The sequence below is a fragment of the Aquarana catesbeiana genome, linkage group LG05, assembly GCF_042186555.1.
Source record: "Aquarana catesbeiana isolate 2022-GZ linkage group LG05, ASM4218655v1, whole genome shotgun sequence".
NCBI lineage: Eukaryota > Metazoa > Chordata > Amphibia > Anura > Ranidae > Aquarana > Aquarana catesbeiana.
In genome coordinates, this window is record NC_133328.1 from 83877737 (window position 1) to 83900880 (window position 23144).

The 23144-nt window shown below is 43.5% G+C and overlaps 1 protein-coding gene across 4 annotated transcripts in view; it reads right to left on the reverse strand.

Moving 5' to 3' along the window:
* DYNC2I1 (dynein 2 intermediate chain 1) overlaps positions 1 to 23144 on the reverse strand; it is a 140692-nt gene that overhangs the window by 47294 nt on the left and 70254 nt on the right. For all 4 annotated transcript variants that reach the window (XM_073629927.1, XM_073629926.1, XM_073629925.1 and 1 more), the window contains 2 exons: positions 9814 to 9925; positions 8063 to 8151 (listed from right to left, as the gene is read on the reverse strand). In XM_073629927.1, the coding sequence (XP_073486028.1) occupies positions 8063 to 8151; positions 9814 to 9925 (201 nt within the window). The remainder of the gene's footprint in view (positions 1 to 8062; positions 8152 to 9813; positions 9926 to 23144) is intronic.

Consider the following 23144-nt stretch of genomic DNA (forward strand, 5'->3'; position numbering starts at 1 on the left):
CTTTCGCGGAAAAAAAAATAGCAAATAAAAAAAAAGAAATATAGCATATACAGTTGTGCCTCAAGTCATATTTTAATTTAAAGGTTAAAAATTACCTTTCCTTTTTAATCTGCAGCTCTGTAATTTTCTGTAAAATGCAATGCAATGCAATGTGTACAGAACACCCCCCAAAAACATAATTTCCGGTTTGTGGGATTGGCTCACTGGTTTTCCCAGAAGTCTAAACTAAGATACAATATAAATTTCAGTTATCCCCTGCAACAAAAATGTCATCTATCAAAAACAAAATGGAAACTATAATGTACTTAGGTGAATTTTTTGTATTTTTTTACAGTTATAAAACCTTTCAGAGGGCCTAAGGGCTCATTCATATGAGTGGCCAGGGGCAGTATAAGCAGGAAATTGCGTTTTACCGCTCCCCTGACCACCCACCTAAGCAATAAAGTGCAGCGGCTCAAGGCTGTACACATACCATGGCAAATATTAAACCCTGTCATATTCACTGGGCAGTACAGCCCCCAAACACAAGCCATTCAAACCAACGAGGTATTTTCATATACACATATCCATAGTGATTTGGCCGTTTCAAGATTAAAGCCTAAGTTCACATTTTTGAAAAAAAATAAACACACACAAAAGTGCAATTTTTTTTTGTAAGGGTGTCTGCAGAGCATTACACCCAAAATCAGTAGATCGTGGGTGCATTGTCATGCTACTGCAGACACGTAATTCAGCTTTGTGCCAGTACCTCTGTACGAGCTTTCAGTAACAAAACTGGAGAAGTGTTAATGGACAAGGAGGGCATTTACAAGTTTACAAGAGAATTGTTGTCTGCCACGGTGGAAATTCCTGTTAGACCCCTTTCACACTGAGGTGTTTTTGCAGTGTTTTAGCGCTAAAAATAGCACTATTAAAACGTTCATAAAACGCTCCCCATGCCTCTCAATGGTCCCTTTCACACTGAGGCCTTGTGCTGGCGGGGCGTTGAGAAAAGTCCTGCAAGCAGCATCATTGAAGCAGCTTTTGGGCGTTGAAAAAATGCGCTTCAAAAACTCCCCTCTCCATTGAAATGAATTGAAAGTGCTGTAAAAACGCCTGAATAGCGCCTTTAATCCGCCCTGAGCTGTAGAAAATTTACATGATCTCACAAAAAGGTAAACATGCAAGCACAAAACAGAGCATCTACATGTGTAAACATCCCTTGTAATAGAAAAAAGCATGACAGGTCCTCCTAAATATGAGATCTGGGGTCAAAAAGTCCTCAGATCTCATATTTGGATTTAAATGCAAAAAAAAAAAAAAAAAAATTGTCATTTGCAAAAATGACAACAAAAAAATTCCGCCCTGCTATGGTATGGAGACGGGTGGGGGCCATCTTCCCCTCACTCATCTCCATACCCAGCCACGGACAGGCCCCTCTCCCACTGGCAACAATGGTGATCTCGTGGCGAATCAGCCACAGAGACCTCCATCATCGTAAACAAGACCGCTGAAAAGATGGATATCTCGGTTGTGGCAGCAGCTGCTGCCGTTACCGAGATATCCACCTTTAAAGTGCCAGGGTATATGTACAGGAGACGGTCGGCAAGTGGTTAAGCAGGTCGAAATGTCGGGAGGTGGAGAGCATTGTGATCATGTGTCCGTTATGATTGCCTGTCACATGATCCAAAGCTCCCTATAGCAAGTATGCCCTGGGAGCTTTCCGTGACAGTTTAGTTATTGCTCTGGGAGCGCACACGGAGCACACTCCCAGCAAACGGTTTACATATAGACGCATATATGTGGCTGTTCAGCATTAAAGCCCACCTATATGCATGTAATGAGTGGGAAGCTGGCAATACATGGATCTAAAAAATCAGCCGGTTAAGCAGTAACCGGCTGAATTTTGATCTATTTATGGCCATTCCAATTTATATGAAGTCAATCTATCGATCGACTTCTCATGAACGGGAAGAATTTCCCCATCCACCTCAAATGTGTGGATGAAGAAAAATCGACTCCATTTTTTCATTCAGTTAGCTGGCTGCACAAAAAAAAAATAAGCCATGTATAGATAGCTTTAGAGTGCTCTTTTCATCTTCCCTAGATACCGGAGATGTAAATAAGACAGGTTCCTCCTGCATACTCCCCAATTTTTGGCACCTAATCTAGACACTGGATTCTTAGTCCATGGATTTGAAGTGGTGTTTAAATATGGTCATTTTATGTGTTATTTATTCAGGTAATACATCACCTTTACATAAACTCCCAACTGTCCCTCATTTGGTACTGTCCTTTTGTAACCAAATCACTTTTCTCCGCTTTCCTCCTCGGTTGTAACTCTTAGTGGACAGAAGTGTAGACTTCTATGATTAATGTAATTCTTAACTGTCAAAAGTGTTATACTACACTAAACCTTTTTATTTTCACATTATTTTTAATTCAAAGGCCAGTACAAAGGAAACAGTGATGTAAAAAAACACCAGTGGGTCCAATTAATTTTTGCTTAATAATTCTTTGTGGTCTATGTACCTGGGGCGTGGCAGGAGGTATATTATTTGCCTACACACAATTTACTAAAGGTGTCGCTCTTTCCCATCTCAGAAAATTGGGAGGTACACCTTTATCACTAGGTAATGTCTGAATGAAAATCGAATATTTGCCTTTTCCAATAACTTATAAAAATCAAAAATTTCCATGAGGTGTAGTTACCTCTCACATAATTTTTTTTTTTTTTTTTTTTTTTTTTACACACAATCTTTGTATTAAAGCGGTCCATCCTAAAAAAAACAAAAACATAAAAACGCTCCTTTAAATACATCAAAAAACATTTGAAAAAAAAAATATATTTTTACTTACCAGAAATGCCTGTTGCTAGGCAGATCGTCCTAATCTGCCACTTCCTATTCCGCGGTGATCTTCAGTCTTCTCCTCCTCACGTTGATTTCTGGGAAATTTGGGCACGGTGTCTTTTGGGACCTGTGTGTGTCACAGAAGACAGCCGCCCATTCAGAAATCGCAGGGGGACTCGCGCATGCGCAGTAGGAAACAGGCAGTGAAGCCGCAAGGCTCCTCTGCGTGTTTCCCTTAGTGAGGATGGCGGTGCCGGCACACGATACGAGGGACGGATCAGCCTCAGGGGGCCGACACCACGGGCGCCCTGGACTGGTAAGTGTCCTTATTAAAAGTCAGCAGCTACAGTGTTTGTAGCTGCTGACTTTTAAAAAAACATTTTTACGGCTGGAACAACGTTTTAACAAACATTTAAAAGGATAAATTCACCTTTTAAAAAAAAAAAATAATAATAATAAATTTATAAAAGATAGGATTTTTACATCATACTTACCTGTAAAACCCTTTTCTTTGAGTACATCATGGAACACAGAGTCAGGCTAATATTCATTACTTGCTGGGTTATACGTCATCATTAGGTGAATGGACACTGATAGACCAAAGGTCTTCAGACAGGAAATGATCCCATTAAATAAGCCCTCCCATACAGGAAGTACTTTAGTTTTGCAGCAAGTACTAAATCCTCAAAAAAGAGGGAAGGGATCTCTGTGTCCCATGATGTACTTAAAAGAAAAGGATTTTACAGGTAAGTATGACGTAAAAATCCTATTTACTTTTTCATACATCATGGGACACAGAGTCAGGCTAATATTCATTACTTGCTGGGACGTCCCAGAGCAATAGCCTTGAGGGGAGGGAGACACCCTGCCAAACAATAGCCATTAGAACTTATATGGCCACCGAAAGCCGAATCCTCGGCTGCTCGAACATCCACTTGATAAAATGTTGTGAACGTATGCACTGAAGACCAGGTAGCAGCCTTACAAATCTGAGCCACAGATACCTGACGGCGAAAAGCCCAGGAGATTCCTACACCCCTGGTAGAATGAGCTCTCACCCTAAAGGGAGGAGCCTTATGTTACAGACCGTAGGCCTTAATGACCAATTGGCAATGGAAGCCTTGGAAGCTGCCTGCCCCTTCTTGGGTCCTTTTGGTAAAACACAAAAAAAGAGTCTGATCCTCAGATCTCCACAGATCTAGACAAATAAACCTTGACTGCCTGGACAACGTGCCAAGAACGCAGTCATCTCTCTTCCACCGAACGAGGCTGAGAGAAAAAAGGCGGCAAAATAATGTCCTGATTTAAATGAAAGGCTGACACCACTTTTGGCAAAAAGGATGGAACAGGTCGTAACATGACTCTGTCATGGTGAAGGATCAAGTATGGTTCCCTGCATGAAAGGGCCACCAACTCCGACACCCTTCTAGCCGAGGTGATAGCTATCAGGAAGGCTAGCTTGCGTGACAGCAAATCTAATGGAATTTCTTTAATAGGTTCAAATGGTTGTTTCTGGAACACAGACAGCACCAAGTTCAAGTTCCAAGGACACATAGGTGACCTAATGTGGGGGAAGCAAGCAAGTTGCCCCTTGCAAAAAGGTTCGGATCAGTGAATGGGAGGCTAAAGGCCTTTGGAAGAAAAATATGACCTCTGATTGTACTCGAAGCCAATTTGATTTCCACAGCTGAGTGTAGAAAAGAGAATTCTCCCAATCACATATTTCTGAGGATGTCATTTTCTGGCTTCACACCAAGCAATATAAGTCTTCCAGACCTTATGATAAATCTTCCTAGTGACAGCTTTTCTAGCATTCACTAGAGTAGACACCACTGGTCCCGAGATGCCACGGTCCTTTAACACCCTGGCTTCAATAGCCATGCCGTCAAATTTAGAGACTGTAAATTGGGGTGGAATATAGGACCCTGAGACAGTAGATCGGGGCCACGTGGAAGCGTCCATGGCCCGTCTATTTTCAGTCTCACAATCTCCGGGAACCAGGGCCTTCTGGGCCAGGTTGGTGCCACCAGAATGCTAAATTGTAGTCCTGTGAGCCTCCAGGTAATTGACCAAATCTGGTCTCCAAAATAGTGTATCTTTGCAAATGATCAGCTGCTAACGTTACAGATCTCTCATAACCATGCAAAATAGTTAAACCAAATTGTACACACGCTGCGCTTATCAAAATAAAATTAAGACATTTCCACTAAAATATTAATAAAGTGATATTGTGCTTAACATACAAAATATATACAAAATCTATTAATACTATACATTAATGTGCAATAAACTTCAATGAATGAATAACTAGGTAAAAGTGCTCCAATCAGCCTGTGTATTGCAAATATTCCACAAAGCTTGTGCAATTTTCAAACATTAATAGATAATTCAAAACAAACATCCATGCGATTTAGTGTTGCATCCATGCATTTCAGTGCTGCATCTATGCAATATGGTGTTAGTGCAATGTTCAAACAATAACAAATTTAAAAATACAAAAAAACGCATCAATGCGATTTGGTGTTGCATCCATGTGATTCTATGCAATTCAGTGCTGTGTTGCTGTGCAATGATCAAATGAACAGTCCACAGATCTTCCACAATCCATTCATGCGTTATTGTGAACACAAACTAAAGTGCTGTGTGCTCATACAAGTGCTCCCCCCCCAGGTGATAGCCCCTCACCTTAGGGCGTGTGACATTGCAATTTAGCTTGGTCAGAATGCGCCTTAGAACCTCTATGGGTTCGATATTATATGCAGGGTCCTGGATAGATTTGCACTGGTGCCTCTGTTCCTCACAGCAGTCCCGTTTGTACCTCAATATATCAACACAAAAAGTACTTCATGGTGCAGTATGTACTAAATTTATTAAAATCATAAACAAATCCCACAATGGGTACTCAAAGTAACAAGGCGCTTAAGGGTGCCACACTAAAACAGCAGAAACGAACGGGCAACAGCAGCCGGTATGGGGTGGCGTGATAATCTTTCCCAACAGGTTGTGTGTATAATGTTCCGTCCTGTCCCACACAACCTGTTGGGAAAGATTAGCACCATGAAGTCCTTTTTGTGTTGATATATCCTGTGGGATGGAGGCAATCATGCCGGCAATCCTGTGCTCTAACCCGGCTAGGGCTGAGGACAGTTCATCCTTAGTGATAAAGGGTGAAGAAGCAGCGTTGACTGTAGGCACAATACCAGATAGGTGCAGCAGCTCAGATTGCCTGGGAGCCTCTGGTCTTTCAGGGGATACAACACTAGGGATACGACTAGGTTCATCAGGAACTACTGATGACATAGGTGTGCCCTTCCCTGTGTTGTTAGTCCCACTCTTTTTGGAAGACATTCAATGCCGCAAACAAAGAGTACTTGGGTGTAGTTAAAACACCTCAAAAAGGGAGACCCTTTAATAGGGCTTACCAAGCCCCTATGCAACAATCCTGCTAAGCACCTTTAGCCTGCCAAGCAACACCTGTTGACTCACATGACCCGGGTAAGGAGAAATGAACCACTGCAAGTGTCTGTTCAGAGCCTGCTCTGTGTCCCACAGCTGCCTTCTGGAAGCACCACATGCTAGGCATACACAGCTTAAATAAGCTGGGTGTGCGCAGAAACGTTCTATGGGTGCACGCGCACGCATGTGTGCGGTCCCGGCGAGTGGGCGTGACTGTATTCACGTACGACACAAATCTTCGTGTGCCCAGATAAAGGCTACGGTGCATGTCCGGCAAATCCGCGTGCGCCATGGCCGCTAAAAAAACTGCTGAGCCCAGCAGTGCTCTTGCGAACGCACGTGCGCCATGGCGAACCAAGGCGAAATGGCGCACTGTAGTGCACCATCGTACAGGCAAAAAATAGCCAGACACAAGCAAAAAAAGGTACACTTTGCAAACACTCACACAGAACTCCCCCGTATGGTCACAGTACACAGGTGTCCAGCTTTTAGCTAGCTTGACTGATTGTTACAATCACTGGGACACCTCACAATAATGAAATAAAAGGGGTTTTACTTACACGTCCAGGCGCAGGGCCACTTAGAAGCTAAGGGCCCAATCTTCACCCCTCCCGTGGGTGCCTGTCACTTGGACCTTCAAGGACTGGGTACCCTTTCAGGTTTAAGGTCTACTCCCTTGGACCTGTACAGCACCCTTCAGGAAATGCCTTAGCGCTGTAGTGTCCAGGATTTCCACTCCGCAGGGTCCAGCGCCCGGAGGCCACATTACAGGCAAAACCTCACAGGATTTTGAGTCTTCTTTGCAAGGCTTGCGTACCATTTATCTAAGCATAAAAGCCTGTGCCAAATGGATCCGATCGGTCAATCCCTCGATTCATTTTTGGAACCGTTTGTAGGACTAGAGACCTGGGGCTCAGAGAGCTCAAACAAACCGTGCCATTCACCTTGCAGACACTGGTAAAAACGAAAGTACTTCCTGTACAGGAGGGGTTATATAGGGGATCACTTCCTGTCTAAAGACCTTTGGTCTACCAGTGTCCATTCACCTAATGATGGAGTATAACCCAGCAGGTAATAAATATTAGCCTGACTCTGTGCCCCATGATGTATGAAAAAGAAATGCACATTTTTACTATTGCAGGTAAAAAAAAAAAAAAAGTGCATTTATTTTCTTTGGTTAGGGAGCCTGTTAAGCATTGCAGCAGATCAGAATCAGCAGATCACTGGTGCAATCCCAGACTCCTGTAGACTGTCAGTGTAAGCTGTCTGCTTATACCTAGTGCCCTGGTAGTTCATCAAGAACTACAAGCCATCAGCTGCAAAGGCTACCAGTATTTGTAGTTCATTAATTTACAGATCTGTAGAGATTTACAGATGTGAAGGAATGACGTGGCTGTGTGGGGGAAGCCCAGTACGGCCAAGTTCTTTTCAAACTGTGACAGCAGGTGCAGGGAAATGATCCCTGGCTCGCTGTCACAATGGGGGGGGGGGGGGGGGGGGGGAGGGACCGGCAAGAGGCTGCAGGAGTGGGAATATGTTTCACGTTCCACCCTAAAAACGGGTGGAGCATGCAACATTTTCCCAAATGTGAACATATCCTTTAACAATGTTTTCAGTATTCCTAGAGTACTATGGGTTATCCTAAGAAAAAACACAGCACATACTGCCTGCTTTGAGCTAAAGTGTGCCTGACCAAAATCACTATGTATTTTTTTTATTTTTTTTAAGGTTTTTGCAATTTGCCTGCAGTTTTGTAAGAAAATGAGCCAACGTACTTGAGCAGCAGAGCGAAGAAAACCTGTCAGTCGCTGAGAATCAACTTTGGATTGAAGTCCCATGTTCCCCTGTGAATCATTTTTGTGACCTGTAATGGAAAGACCGAAATGCGTGAAATCTAAAATTCAACTTTATAAACCTTTGTCTGCGATAAAAAATAAATAAAAAAAATCAGCACAAAAAAAGAGAAAAAAAAAAACGTTCACAATAACTTTCTGGATTTTGCAGAGAGCCCAATAAGATGACAATCTGATGGAACCAGTCTGCATTTGTTTTATACTTGAATAGATTTTCACTAAAGCAACTAATTAAATCCTTTACAGTAACTAGATCTGGTAAAAAAAATGGAAGACTCACATTTGCTGCAGGGAGCACACATAACAAAACACTGGTTCTTTCACTAAACACTTGACACATGGGCCCCAAGCTAATCAGCATTATGTTAAAATCAGATTCACCCATGTAGATTTTTCTTTCATAATTAAAAAAAAAAATTGTAGAAAAGATTTAGGTATAAATGTTTTGAGGGTTGTCATCATTACCTTTGATTCACTACCTAGGGGATCAGTGACCTTGGAAAAACAAGAAGCAAGCGTTAAGACAGTCTGAACTCTCTTCCTGCATACTTATTTCAGGTCTGTGACTCACAAGGTTGTGAAGACATTATCAAGATGACAACCATGAAACCAGAAATTTTAAAAAGCAAGTCAGCAATGAAAGCTTTCACAATCCTATCCATAGAATGTCCCTTCAAGACAACCAAACAATTGCACAAATGGTTTTGTTTCTACTACCAAAAGTCAAGCCTTGTGCGTTTTGCCTTTCTATAATCACACTTTTCAAATGTTGGGATTTTACATATACTTGGTTAATACAGATACATGCAGGGGGTAAATTTAATTAGCAAAATTAGTTACTTCTTATTTAGACACAGTGTCTAACTGACCCAGACCTATACACAGTGTTTAGAGGCCTTGGCTCCATCCTTTTCTGTTGCTTTTTGTGTTGCCTGTGCTTCTAATTTTGGGCATTTATTTGGCATTACCATAGCGAGTAATGGCCACCCTGGACACATGTGCCACGTAAGACATTTCCGGAGTCTCGGGTTTTGTTTACCCAATAATGGAGACAAGTATCTGCACCCCGCACCCCCCTGAAAGCTGCCAATTGTGGCACCGGAGGGGGGGGGGGGGAATCAGATGAGCGGAAGTTCCACTTTTGGGTGGAACTCCGCTTTAATGAGGCAGATAAAGGACACATTATGCTTATTTCCCTTCTACATCAGAAAATGTCCAGCAGTGCCATCAGAGTAGAAACTAGTGGAAACCAGTGGAAGCCAAGTATACCCCTCTACTGTCCGGAGAAGTCTGGCCAAAAGTGGTCTTCATGGAAGAATTGCAGCCAAAAAGCCATACCTCCAACATGGAAACAAGGCTAAGTGACTCAAAAACCACGTGCAAATGTACCTAGAGGAATTAAGGCTGTTTTAAAGGCAAAGGGTGGTCACGCCAAATATTGATTTGATTTAGATTTCTCTTCTGTTCATTTACTTTCCATTTTGTTAATCGATAATAAAAATAAAATAAATAAATTTAAAAAAAAAACACTATTTACACTTCTATTTCTGAAGGCATTCTTAATTTACAGCATTGTTTCACACCTGCCTAAAAAACTATGTTCTTGTCACATAAGTCTATTCCATCTGTGTAAGTCACAAACAATTAAAAAGTTCTTGACTGCAATTAGTCACCTCCACATACAACAGCTCCCTCTGCCGGATGTTGAGTCCATTTTTCTTCAATATCTATTTCTTCTGTTTGAATGTCTCTGTCAACAGCATCGTCATTGCACTGGACGTAAGCCTGATGATATTTTAAAAAACAAAGAAATATAAGCAACATAATTTGATAGTCTATAAGCAGTATGATAACACACCAGACTAGAACAAGAGCAAGTTATTCAGCTATTTCAAAACTTGTGTGTTAGAGATGCCACTAGAGGGCAGACCAGAGATTACATGGAACTCAAAAGGACATACATAACAAATTTCAAGCTGAACTCTTTTCATACACTTTACTTAGCCAGCTTGGCCCAAACGAATGATGTCCCTCACTAACATGTAAGGCCGCTGGTTGTGCGGTAGTTTGAGCCGAGACATCCAGTCTCATACCCAGAACACAGTAGAGTCTATCACAGCGGCGCTCAGCCAATCAGAGTAAGCAGTGTATTCTATCAATGAATACAAAGCTTCCTCTGATTGGAAGAATCAGAGGTTTTGACATCAGCCCACCTCTCTGACTCAGCCAATCCAAGGAAGCTTTGTATTCATTGACAGAATACATGGCTTAATCTGAATGGCTGAGCGCCGCTGTGATAGACTCTACTGTGTTCTGGATATGAGACTGGACAGTATAAAAGTATACCCAAGCCAAGTCCTGTTATTTTTTTATTACCAGGATCACAAAGAATGCGCATTCAGTACAGTAGCTTATGGCCCCTGGGCAGTGGGAGAAAAAAAAAAAAAAAAAAAAAGCAGTAGTCCCTCATTTTTCAAATTTATAATAGGTTTCTCTATGCTGAAGTGCTAGTTTCTATAAGTTGAATGCATTATTGATTTGAATGAGCTAATCAAAATTCGTGGATGAGGGGAGCGGGGGTCAGAGTTGTAGTAGTGGAGTATCAACTTGCTTGCCTAACAGCTCTAAGAAAGTGGTTAAATAGTTTGAATCCACTGCTAGAGTGGTTGGAATTAAAAATACATAACAATGGATTCAGAAGAATTCTCATTTAAGAAATATCCTCACCCGTGTCTCAGTCATGCTACCCCAATCATACAGGTTTGAACATCACCATAACATACAAATAAGATCACCATGATCCTGTTCACATTTCTAACAAACTAACTCATGCACAGCCTCTATTTGCTTCAGCCTTTTAGGGTATAGTGCACTCTATATTGGGTTATATACAGTGCCTTGAAAATCTCCACATTTTGTCATGTCACAACGAAAAACCTAAATGTATTTTGTTGGGATTTTATGTGATAGGCCAACACAAAGTGGCACATAATTGTGAGGTGGAAGGAAAATGATAAATGGTTTTCCAATTTTTTTACAAATAAAATATGTGAAAAGTGTGGCGTGCATTTGTATTTATCCCCCATTACTCGGATAACCCTAAGTGAAGTCTAGTGGAACCAATTGCCTTCAGAAGTCACCTAATTAGTAAATAGAGTCTACCTGTGTGTAATTTATTCTCAGCATAAACACAGCTGTTCTGTGAAGCCCTCAGAGGTTTGTTAGAGAACCTTAGGGAACAAACAGCATCACAAAGGCCAAGGAACACACCAGGTTATGGAGAAATTTAAAGCAGGGTTAGGTTATCAAAAGATCCCAAGTTTTGAACATCTCACAGAGCACTGTTCAATCCACTATCGGAAAATGGAAAAAAAAAAAAAAAAAAGAAGAAAGAGTATGGCACAACTGTAAACCTACCAAGACATGGCCGTCCACCTAAACTGACAGGCCAGGCAAGGAAAGCATTAATCAGAGAAGCAGGTAGGAGGCCCATGGTAACTCTGGGGAGCTGCAGAGATCCACAGCTCAGGTGAGAGAAACTGTCCACAGGACATGTATTAGTCCTGCACTCCACAAATCTGGCCTTGGAAAAAGTGGCAAGAAGAAAGCCATTGTTGAAAGAAAGCCATAAGAAGTCCTGTTTGCAGTTTGTGAGAAGCCATGTGGGGGACACAGCACATATGTGGAAGAAGGTGCTCTGGTCAGATGAGACCAAAATTTAACTTTTTGGCCTAAAAGCAAAACGCTATGTATTAACCAAGACATGCTCTTATTATACTACTTAAAGTGAATGTAAACCCGATTCATGAAATTTGAGCTGGGCACATACAGTGCCTTGAAAAAGTATTCATACCCCTTGAAATTTTCCACATTTGTCATGTTACAACCAAAAACGTAAATGTATTTTATTGGGATTTTATGTGATAGACCAACACAAAGTGGCACATAATTGTGAAGTAGAAGGTAAATGATAAATGATAAATGATTTTCAACATTTTTTACAAATAAATGAGAAAAGTGTGGCGTGCATTTGTATTCAGCCCCCCCGAGTCAATACTTTGTAGAACCACCTTTCACAGTTATGCCATACTCTTTCAATTTTTAGGTGATGAATTGAACAGTGCTCCGTGAGATGTTCAAAGCTTGGGATAATTTTTTTATAACCTAACCCTGTTTTAAACTTCTCCACAACTTTATCCCTGACCTATCTGGTGTGTTCATTGGCCTTCATGATGCTGTTTGTTCACCAAGGTTCTCTAACAAACCTCTGAGGGCTTCACAGAACAGCTATATTTATACTGATATTAAATTACACCCAGGTACACTCCATTTACTAATTAGGTGACTTCTGAAGACAATTGGTTCCACTAGATTTCAGTTGGGGGTATCCGAGTAAAAGGGACTGAATACAAATGCAGGCCATACTCTTCACATATTTCTAAAAAATTTGGAAAACCATTTATCATTTACCTTCCGCCTCACAATTATGTGCCACTTTGTGTTGGTCTATCACAGGGGTCAGCAGCCCCCCCACACTTGTGCCAGAGGTGTCATGCAGCCACACTTATGATGGCACGTGACTTGAAACCTGGGAGACCCTTCTCTCACATAACAAAGCCGTCCGGCAGCTGCAGCTCTGTGCATAGGAGGCGGCGCGGATGGCACCCGCTGGCCTCTTCCTCGGCAGCAGCATTAAAGAGGACTTGTGGTAGCTACTGTATCTGTTCTACTTTTGGGACACAAATAGCTATTGGGAACTACTACTTTAGAACAGGGTACAGAAACTGCTGCTCAGAACCAATAGAAGTTCCAAAATAGTAGTTACCAAACCCTGTTCTAAAGTAGCAGTTCCCAATAGAAGGAACTACTACTTTAGAACAGGGATTGGTAACTACTACTTGAGAACTTCTTTGGTAATTACTGCTTTTTTAAAACGCTGCACAAAAGCTGGTTCACACCAAAACGCAGTGTGGAAAAAGTGCATCCCATGCATGTTTTCCACACTGCATTCGAACGTGCTGCCCTTGAAGTCTGCATGTGGGTGCCTATGTGTTCTTAAAGGCACCCCAAGTGCAGATTGCAAATGCAGTCCTGCAGTACCATGTGGATTTTGCGCAGACCAGTGCACCTACTTTTTCCTGGTGCATTTTGCATCATATTCAAATGAATGGGCCGTCAAAGCACACACCATGGAAATTTGTGACAATCACACAGGAACCCAGGCATTCCCAATAAAATCATGTGAGAACCAGTCCTACATTATTATGGTAGTCTTAGCTACATTTCCAGTGGGGGTATTAGGGGACATTACAGATTCTTTGTCTATGTCTAAACTGCTGGCAAAAGTGAGTACACCCCTAAGTGAAAATGTCCAAATTGGACCCAATTAGCCATTTTCCCTCCCCGGTGTCATGTGACTTGTTAGTGTTACAAGGACTCGGGTGTGAATGGGGAGCAGGTGTGTTAATTTGGTGTTATTTGGCGTTATCGCTCTCACTCTCTCATACTGGTCACAAGAATTGTTGCTCTACATAAAGTTGGACTAGACTATAAGAAGTTTGCCAAGACCCTGAAACTGAGCTACAGCACTGTAGCCAAAACCATACAGCGGTTTAACAGGACAGGTTCCACTCAGAACAGGCCTTGTCATGGTCGACCAAAGAAGAGGAATGCACATGCTCAGCGTCATATCCAGAGGTTGCCTTTGTGAAATAGACGTATGAGTGCTGTGAGCATTGCTCTAGAGGTTGAAGGGGTGGGGGGTCAGCCGGTCAGTGCTCAGACCATATGCCGCACACTGCATCAAATTGGTCTGCATGGCTGTTGTCCCAGAAGGAATCCAGTTTTCTGAAGACAAGCAGACTAAGAACATGAATTACTGGAACCATGTCCTGTGGTCTGAGGAGACCAAGATAAACTTATTTGGTTCAGATGGTGTCAAGTGTGTGTGTGGCAGCAACCAGGTGAGGAGTACAGAGACAAGTTTGTCTTGCCTATAGTCAAGCATGGTGGTGGGAGTGTCATGGTCTGGGGCTGCATGAGTGTTGCCGGCACTGGGGAGCTACAGTTCATTGAAGGAACCATGAATGCCAACGTGTACCGTGACATACTGAAGCAGAGCATGATACCCTCCCATCAGAGACTGGGCCGCAGGGCAGTATTCCAACATGATAACAACCACAATCACACCTCCAAGACAACCGCTGCCTTGCTAAAAGAAGCTGAGGGTAAATGTGATGGACTGGCCAAGCATGTCTCCAGACCTAAACCCTATTGAGCATCTGTGGGGCATCCTCAAAACGGAAGGTCCAAGGTCTCCACCAGCTCCGTTACGTCGTCATGGAGGAGTGGAAGGGGACTCCAGTGGCAACCTGGTGAACTTCATGCCCAAGAGGGTTAAGGCAGTGCTGGAAAATAATGGTGGCCACACAACAAAATAATGACACTTTGGGCCCAATTTGGACATTTTCACTTAAGGGGGTACTGACTTTTGTTGCCAGCGGTTTAGACATTAATGGCTGTATGTTGAGTTATTTTGAGGGGACAGCAAATTTACACTGTTATACAAGCTGTACACTTACTACTTTACATTGTAGCAAAGTATAATTTCTTCAGTGTTGTTACATGAAATGATATAATAAAATATTTACATAAATGTGAGGGGAGTACTCACTTTTGTGAGATACTGTACATATAGTACAGTACTCAGTACAGTACTAAGTCGTCCTGTTCTGGTCTGATAGCCCAGACAGCGAACCTCCTGTGACGGGTTTAGGGAGGATTTCTGGAGGTTTAGAATCCATCCTAGAGATTCCAGATGGTTGCGTGCTTTGACTAAGTCGTCCTGCAACCTTTCCCTTGAGGGGGCGAATAATAGTAGGTCATCCAAATAGGGAATCACTGCGATTCCCTGAAGATGAAGCGGAGCTAGGGCTTCTGCCATCACCTTGGTAAAGATCTGAGGTGAGGATGACAGCCTGAACGGCAAGGCCTTGAACTGCAGACGATGAATCACGCCTTCCATCATTACTGCCAACATGAGATACTTCTGGGACTGGAGTGAGATATAATGTAACAATCTGGGGTCAGCAGATATCTGACTTAAAAAAATCAAGTCCATCTTGAACTTTCTGTACTTGATGGATTTGATCAGAGGTTTTAGATTGAGGATCAATCGGAATTTTCCTGTTGGCTTTTTTACCAAGAAAATGTAAGAATAAAAACCCCTGTTGCGGCTCTTCTGGTGGCACTTGGATCACTTCACCCTGCTGCATCAGCTCCTTTAATAAGGACTTCATGGCCAGGGCTTTTGATGGATCCTTTGGGGTATTAGTCACAAGAAATCTTCTTGGTGAGATTCCGTAACCTTGAGAAAGAGTGGTCAGGATGAACTGATTTGACGTTATGTCTGACCACTGCGGAAGGAAATTTTTCAGCCTTCTGCCCACCCGCAGGGTCGAGTCACTGGGATTTTTCGGCTTGCGCAGGAGGATGGAAAAGGATTCTGCCCTTAGCTTTTTGTGCGGACCAATTCTTCCTCCTTCCCTGGGACTTGTTGTCCTGCTCCTGAGCTCTTTGAGGTAGAAAAAGGTGCTTCAAGGGGTTGTTTCTTCTATTTTACTGGGAAGGATTTCTTCCTATCGGCTGTTCTGTCTAGAATGGTATCTAGATCAGGACCAAAGAGAAGGTCACCCAAAAAGGGAATCCCACAGAGCTTACTCTTTAATGCCGCATCGCCTGGCCAAGTCTTCAGCCACAATGCTTTCCTTGCCGAATTTGTTAAGGCTGCTGATCTAGCCGACATTCAAATTGCTTTGGCTGAAGCATCCGGCATACAGGCTACCGCGGAGGGCAAGGTAGTAAAAGAATCAAAAATCTCCTGTTTGGGTGAATCCGCTAATATATGGAGCTTTTAGCTGGTTAACCCAGTATTCCAGGTTTCTAGCGACGCATGTCCTAGCCATGGCTGGCTTTAAATTGCTTGTGATCGATTGCCAAGATCCCTTGAGCAAAAGATCCATTCGCTTATCCATCGGATCCCTTAGGACCCTCATGTCCTCAAAGGCTAGGTCAGTGGATCTCGAATCCTGAGAGAAGGCAATGTCGAGCTTGGGGACCTTGTTCCATACGGCAGAGGGGTCTTCCTCTGAAGGAAAGAGTCTCATGTGGGCTCTTGAGAAAAAAGGTTTCCTCTCCGGTTCTTGCCATTCCTTCTTTATAGAAACCGAAATGACAGCGTGTACCGGAAATGTTCACCCTTTAGGCTCACTTAGACTGCATACATACGATCATGCAGTCTTCGCTTAGGCCAAGGGTAACATGTATGGCTCTAAGAAGCCCATCAACTTCTTTCAGGGATAGCTTAAACTTGGAGGTAGCCACTTCAGCCCCTTCACCCTCCTCCTCTTCCAAATCAATAGTTTTTTTCCCTGGTAGAAGGACCTTCAGACAGTCTCGAACACCGGAATGTTTGAATCGTGGCATAGAGTTCCTTCTTTACAGAGGCAACCAAGTCATCACAAATGGAAGCAGATTCCTCTTTGACTAAAGACGCAATGCAAGTACTGCATAGAGCTTTTTTACAATTTTCTCTCTCCCATCTTGGCTTTGCATGAGGGGTATCTCTTTCACCGTGTCAGAGCTTTTGGCCTGCAAGAGAAAAAAAAAAACACAAGAGGGAAAAAAAAAAACAGGGAACCCTTAGTGAGACCCAGTCTCCGCCTGCGGACCACCCAACAAGGTGCACTAGGAAGAAAATACAGCCTCCGGTGCCCAGACAGGCCCTCGCCACCAGGAGGAAAGAAAAGAGAGACTGGAAACCCCATGTAAAGGAAATGAGCAGACTTAATCAACTGCCCCCTACCTGAGCCTTGCTGGTGCCTGTGGCTGTCCCCACCACTGCAGACACCGCATCCTCCTTAGCGGGTGTGCAGTGCTCCACTCGTGGCTTTGCACGCCGCTTCAGGACTCCCATAGTGCCACTGCACCAAACTGGAAGCCAACATAGGTGCCAGCTCCTGTCCTGCCTCCTCCCTGTGCGTCCGGCCGCCAGAAATGACGTCGGGCGCTGACCCGGTGACCTGCTAATAGGAAGCGTCACTTCCGGCGCGGCTGAGAATTCCTCTTGGCCAACGCAAAATGGTGGCGGTGCACACGCAGCCGTTGCTCCCAGGATACTGGAGCAGGTCACCAGAAATTCTGTGGCTCTCCCCGAGCACCTAGGGGGTAAGAGGGGCCCAAACCTACCACTGCCAAAGCCCTGGTAAGATGGGTGGGATGAAGGAATCTAAAAAAGGAGGAAAAAACAAGAGAGAGGAGACCCCGTCTCTCAGGAGCACCTAAGAGATCCTGGCTCACCTCCAAAAGATGTTCCCTGCGGGCCGGAGGTAATTCAAAAACTGAAGTATGGTAGGGAGGTGCCTCCATTTAAAGATCTGGAGAAAGAAGGTTTTTCCTGTGGTCCAGTGGGAGGAGTCACTATCTCAGGTGCTGTCCTGAAAGACGCCTTGGGAAATAGGTACAAGAATGCTATTTGTAGTCCAGGAAGAGGTATAAGAATATTTACTAGAGCTGCGCATCTTTACTTGTCTCACAATTCGATTACGATTATTATGTCAATGATTCGTTTTCACGATGCATCATGATTACTGCCCAATGCCCATGGTTTTCATCAAAAACCCATCAGTGCAGCCTCATCAAACGCAACCTCACTGTACACATCAAACGCAGCCTTACTGTGCACATCAAACGCAGCCTCACTGTGCCCATCAATTGCAGCCTCGCCAGTGCCCATCAAATGCAGCCTCGCCAGTGCCCATCAAATGCAGCCTCGCCAGTGCCCATCAAATGCAGCCTCGCCAGTGCCCATCAAATGCAGCCTCGCCAGTGCCTGTCAACTGCAGCCTTACCTGTCAAATGCAGCCTCACTAACTGTGCCCGTCAAATGCAGCCTCACTAACTGTGCCCATCAATGCAGCCTCACTAACTGTGCCCATCAATGCAGCCTCACTAACTGTGCCCATCAATGCAGCCTCACTAACTGTGCCCATCAATGCAGCCTCACTAACTGTGCCCATCAATGTAGCCTCACTAACTGTGCCCATCAATGCAGCCTCACTAACTGTGCCCATCAATTGCAGACTCACCATTGCCTGGATCAAACACAGCAGGTATCTCCCACTGTGTCATGGAGCATTGATATGGATATGCCGGCGCGCCCATCCTCCTCTCCCTCCACCTATTCCAACAACCGCTGTAGCAAAGCCCCGACTCTTAGACTATGATAATCGGAACACTGATCCAATGCTAGGAAATTTAATCAGTGTGCCGTCTATCACAGTCTAAGAGGCAAGACTTTGTTACAGTGGCCGCTGGAATAGGAGGAGGGAGAGGAGGTCGGGTGTGCCTGGATATCCATATCAAAGCTCTGTGACACAGTGGGAGATGGTGAGTGGCCACCCTGAGCATTTTAGATGCAAGCTCCATGACAGGCGGAGAGGAGGGAGGGAAAGGAGGGAGGGAAAGGAGGGAGGGAAAGGAGGGAGGGAAAGGAGGGAGGGAAAGGAGGGAGGGAAAGGAGGGAAGGAAGAGAGGGAGGGAAGAGAGAGAGGGAAGAGAGAGAGGGAAGGGAGGGAGGGAAGGGAGGGAGGGAGGGAGGGAAGGGAGGGAGGGGAGGGAGGGAAGAGAGGGAGGGAAGAGAGGGAGGGAAGAGAGGGAGGGAAGAGAGGGAAGGGAAGGGAGGGGAGGGAGGGAGGGAGGGAAGGAAGGAAGGAAGGGAGGGAAGGAAGGAAGGGAAGGAAGGAAGGGAAGGAAGGAAGGGAAGGAAGGGAGGGAGGGAGGGAAGGGAGGGAAGGGAGGGAGGGAAGGGAGGGAGGACTCCGACAGATGACGACATTGATACAATCGCGATTCAGACATTTTCTGCATCGATGCTGAATCGTTGAAGGCTGAATCATGATGCATCGATTATACGATTATTTTCAACACCCCTAATTATTACAGGTATTTTTTTTTTTTTACACAAATACATTTTGATAGTTGTTCTTAAAACTATGAACAAGTAACGTCTATGAGGTTTCCAACACAGAGACCAAATGAAACCTAAAAAAGTCAAGCACACCTCTAATAAAAATGAAGATCATTTATTTCACTCATTTGGCTTGAAATGTGCCCTATCACGTAGGATAACATTTACAAAAGCTGCTCAATTATTCTGACTTGATGGATCAAATGAGACATTACATATTACTTAGATTGTAAGCTCTAAGGAGCAGGGCCCTCTGATTCCTACTGTATTAAAGTGTATTGTAATTGACTATGCTGGATTCCCCCTAATAAGAAGTGGTAAGGGATAGTAGAGGGAGAAGAGGAAGGTGAAAGAGGAGGGGGAAATAGAAAGAGGATAGAGAAGAAGGAAAAATGAGAGGTAAATCAATGAAAGGGGCAACCGCCAACCCGCCTAGAACAAGCGCAAGCCCAGGAACTATTAGAAAATACATGGTTAACGATGGCAGCAAAGAAAGCCCGGGTAAAATAACAGGGGCCAAAAATAAAACCCCAGAATGTCCATCTAAAATCGGGACAAGAAGACAGTTGGCCGATACTGAAATACGACCCTCTGGCAGCGAGGTAACAGAAGAAATATCAGCGGAACCTCAACAGAAAAAGCAACTCCCCACAAAAGGGAGAAATGGCAGAAATGTTCGCTAAACTGGAGGCATCGATTAAAGATGAGATTAGCATCGTGCATGAGAACATGAGCCACATATCAAAAAGAGTCGAGGAGGTAGAAACCATAGTGGACAAGCAAGGGGCCGAAATAAAAGATCTGACGCACCAGATGGAAGTATTACAGATAGAACAAAGAAATATAAGGTACAGACTGGAAGACCAAGAGAATCGTAGCAGAAGGAAAAATCTCCGGATTAGAGGCCTCCCTGAGATGCAAGGCGGAAAAGAGAATCTGCAAGAAAAAATTGATGTAATCTTTAAAGATTTGATGAATCCAAACGACGCCAGCTGTAAACTAAAATTAGATAGAGTGCATAGGATCAGAAAGCTGGCGGAAATCAGGGGAGACGCTCCGCGTGACGTTATTGTTCGATTTCATAATTATCAGGACAAAGAGAAGATCAAAGTCAGCCTAAGAAAGAATCATCAATTGAAGTATGGTGAAACAAACCTGCAAATCTTCCAGGATCTGGCCGCAGAGACCCTTATTAGGAGAAGAACCCTGAAACCATTACTCGCGGTACTAAAAACGGACGAGGTACAATACTCTTGGGGCTTCCCTGCCTGCTTAATTGGACGTAAGGATGGTCGTATGGCAGTGCTGAGATTCCTGGAGGAAACGCAAACATTTTGCCATCGTTTAGATATCCCAATAACGGAAACCGAGTCATGGGCTTATACCTTTTAGAGAGGTTCCAAAAATGAGAGTAAGAGAGGATGTCTAGTTTAAAAATTACTTCTTACAATGTCAGGGGCTTAAACTCCCATAAAACGTGCCAACATCTTAAGCGAACTGAAATACCTGAAAGCCGAGGTGGCAATGCTCCAAGAGACACACTTAAGTATTAGTAAGTGTCAAAAAATCTTCTCTAGAGACTTCCCAGTATGGTTTTACGGAGATTCACCGATCAAGGGGGTAAGGGGAGTGGCCATAGGGTTTGCCAAGGAGGTAAGGTTCGAGCTAGAGGAGAGATTGGCCGACCCCGAAGGCCGATTTCTCTTCCTGAGAGGCAAAATCAACGGCTCGGAGTGCTCACTGGCAAACATTTATGGTCCAAACAAGAACACATTTAGATATGCAATAGGTGTCCTGGCAAAATTTGAAAATTTTAGGGGGGGGGCATCATAGCAGGGGACTTTAATCTATGCCTAGATCCCGTGAGAGATTGTGCGTCTCATGTATGTGGGACAGGTGGAGTTTGGGTAAACAAACTCAAAAAGAAGCTGCACCAGCTCCAGCTGGTAGACGTTTGGAGGATGCAACATGGTAATACAAGAGACTATATATTTTATTCCACCGTACATGCGACGTATTCGAGATTGGATTTCTTTTTGGTTGAACATCATCTACTGGAGGCGGTCATAGAGGCGGCCATCGGTAACATGACGTTTTCTGATCATGCACCGGTGTGCCTACAAATAAAAATAGGGGAACCCCGTACACTGGGTGTAGGTTGGAGATTGAATGAGGACCTTCTCCAAGATAAAGATATTGTAAAGAGGATCAAAGAAGGATCAAAGAGGATCTGTACTTTAAAATAAACGTGCCCAGGGGGATCACTGAGGCTACAGTCTGGGAGGCCCATAAAGCATATATTAGGGGCATATTAATGATGGTAGGATCGGAAAGAAAAAAAGAGATTGATAAAAGAAAAGAAAATCCTGTTAAAAGAAATCCAAGAACTAGAACAGCAACATAAAATATCGGGAGAGGGGGAGGTGTTGATAAGCTTACAAAGGAGAAGAGAAGAGATGAAGGCTTTAATTGAACATGAAACGCGTAAAATTTATAATTTAGTAAAAAAAGATAGATATATTAACGACAATAAACCGGGCAAATTACTAGCCAGGGCCTTGAAAAAAAAGAAAAAGACTAATTATATCGAAAAAATAAGGACCAAGTCAGGGGCAATTAGATATAAAACGTGTGATGTTGCGAGAGCTTTCCAAGAATTCTATGGAGAGTTATACGCAATAAACTCAAATAACCCACACAATAGAAGCAAAAGAGAGGATAACAAAAACTTTTTAAAAAAATGCATGTTTACCTAAAATAGCGGAAAGCGATAAAACCATCTTAGATGCCCCTATAACTGAGCAGGAACTCAAGAAAGCCCTTCAGGACACTCCAACCAGGAAAAGCCCAGGGCCAGACGGGCTGACCGTTCTATACTACAAAAAATTTCAGGAATTACCGATACCTATAATGTGTTCATACATGAACGGGATAGGGGAGAACTGGGAGATGAGAAAAGAAGCATTAGAAGCCAGTATTGCTATCATTTGGAAAGAAGGAAAGAACAGTATGCTATGCTCCAGCTACAGGCCCATCTCACTCTTAAACGTCGACACGAAATTATTCGCTAAGATCTTAGCCGATAGGTTGAAACAGGTAATCAATGAGATTATCCACCCAGATCAGGTGGGTTTCGTGCCAGGTAGAGAAGGGAGAGACAATGGTATAAAGACGTTAATGGTGGTCCAGAAAATAAAGGATCGTGGAGCCCCAGGTCTACTCCTGTCGATTGATGCTGAAAAAGCTTTCGACAGGGTAGACTGGGGCTTCATGTGGGATACTCTGGAGGAGATTGGTCTGGGTAATAGAATGCTTAGTTGGATAAAGGCCCTATACACTCACCCCACAGCGAGAGTGAAGACAAATGGAACTTTATCTGAACCATTCATAATGTATAACGGCACCAGACAGGGGTGTCCACTTTCCCCATTGTTGTTTGTGCTGGCGTTGGAGCCCCTCCTTGTGAAGATAAGGCTCAACCCAGACATTAGTGGGGTAAAAATAGGGGAAGAAGAGTACAAAATAGCTGCCTTCGCGGACGACATATGATTTTATGTCACCCGCCCGAGGATTACTCTTCCGAACCTGATAGAGACTATTAAGGCCTATGGCAAACTATATAACTTCTGGGTTAACTCAACTAAGTCGGAAATTTTGGAAATAGTTGAAGACAAAGAAGGGGAAAAGGCATATCAAAAGAGTTTTCCATTTAAATGGGGGATAAACGAGCTTAACTACCTAGGAGTTAAAATTACCACAGCAAAAGAGTCATTGTTCCAAGGTAATTTTATTTCACTCCTTAACGAGATCAAGACCAACCTGAACAGACTCCCGTATAACCAACTCTCATGGGGAGGTAGAATCAACCTATTTAAGATGACAATCCTGCCAAAAATCAATTATAAAATGCAAATGCTTAAAATCTTAATCCCGCAGAGTTATTTCAACAAATTGCACACTATGTCCCTAAAGTTTATA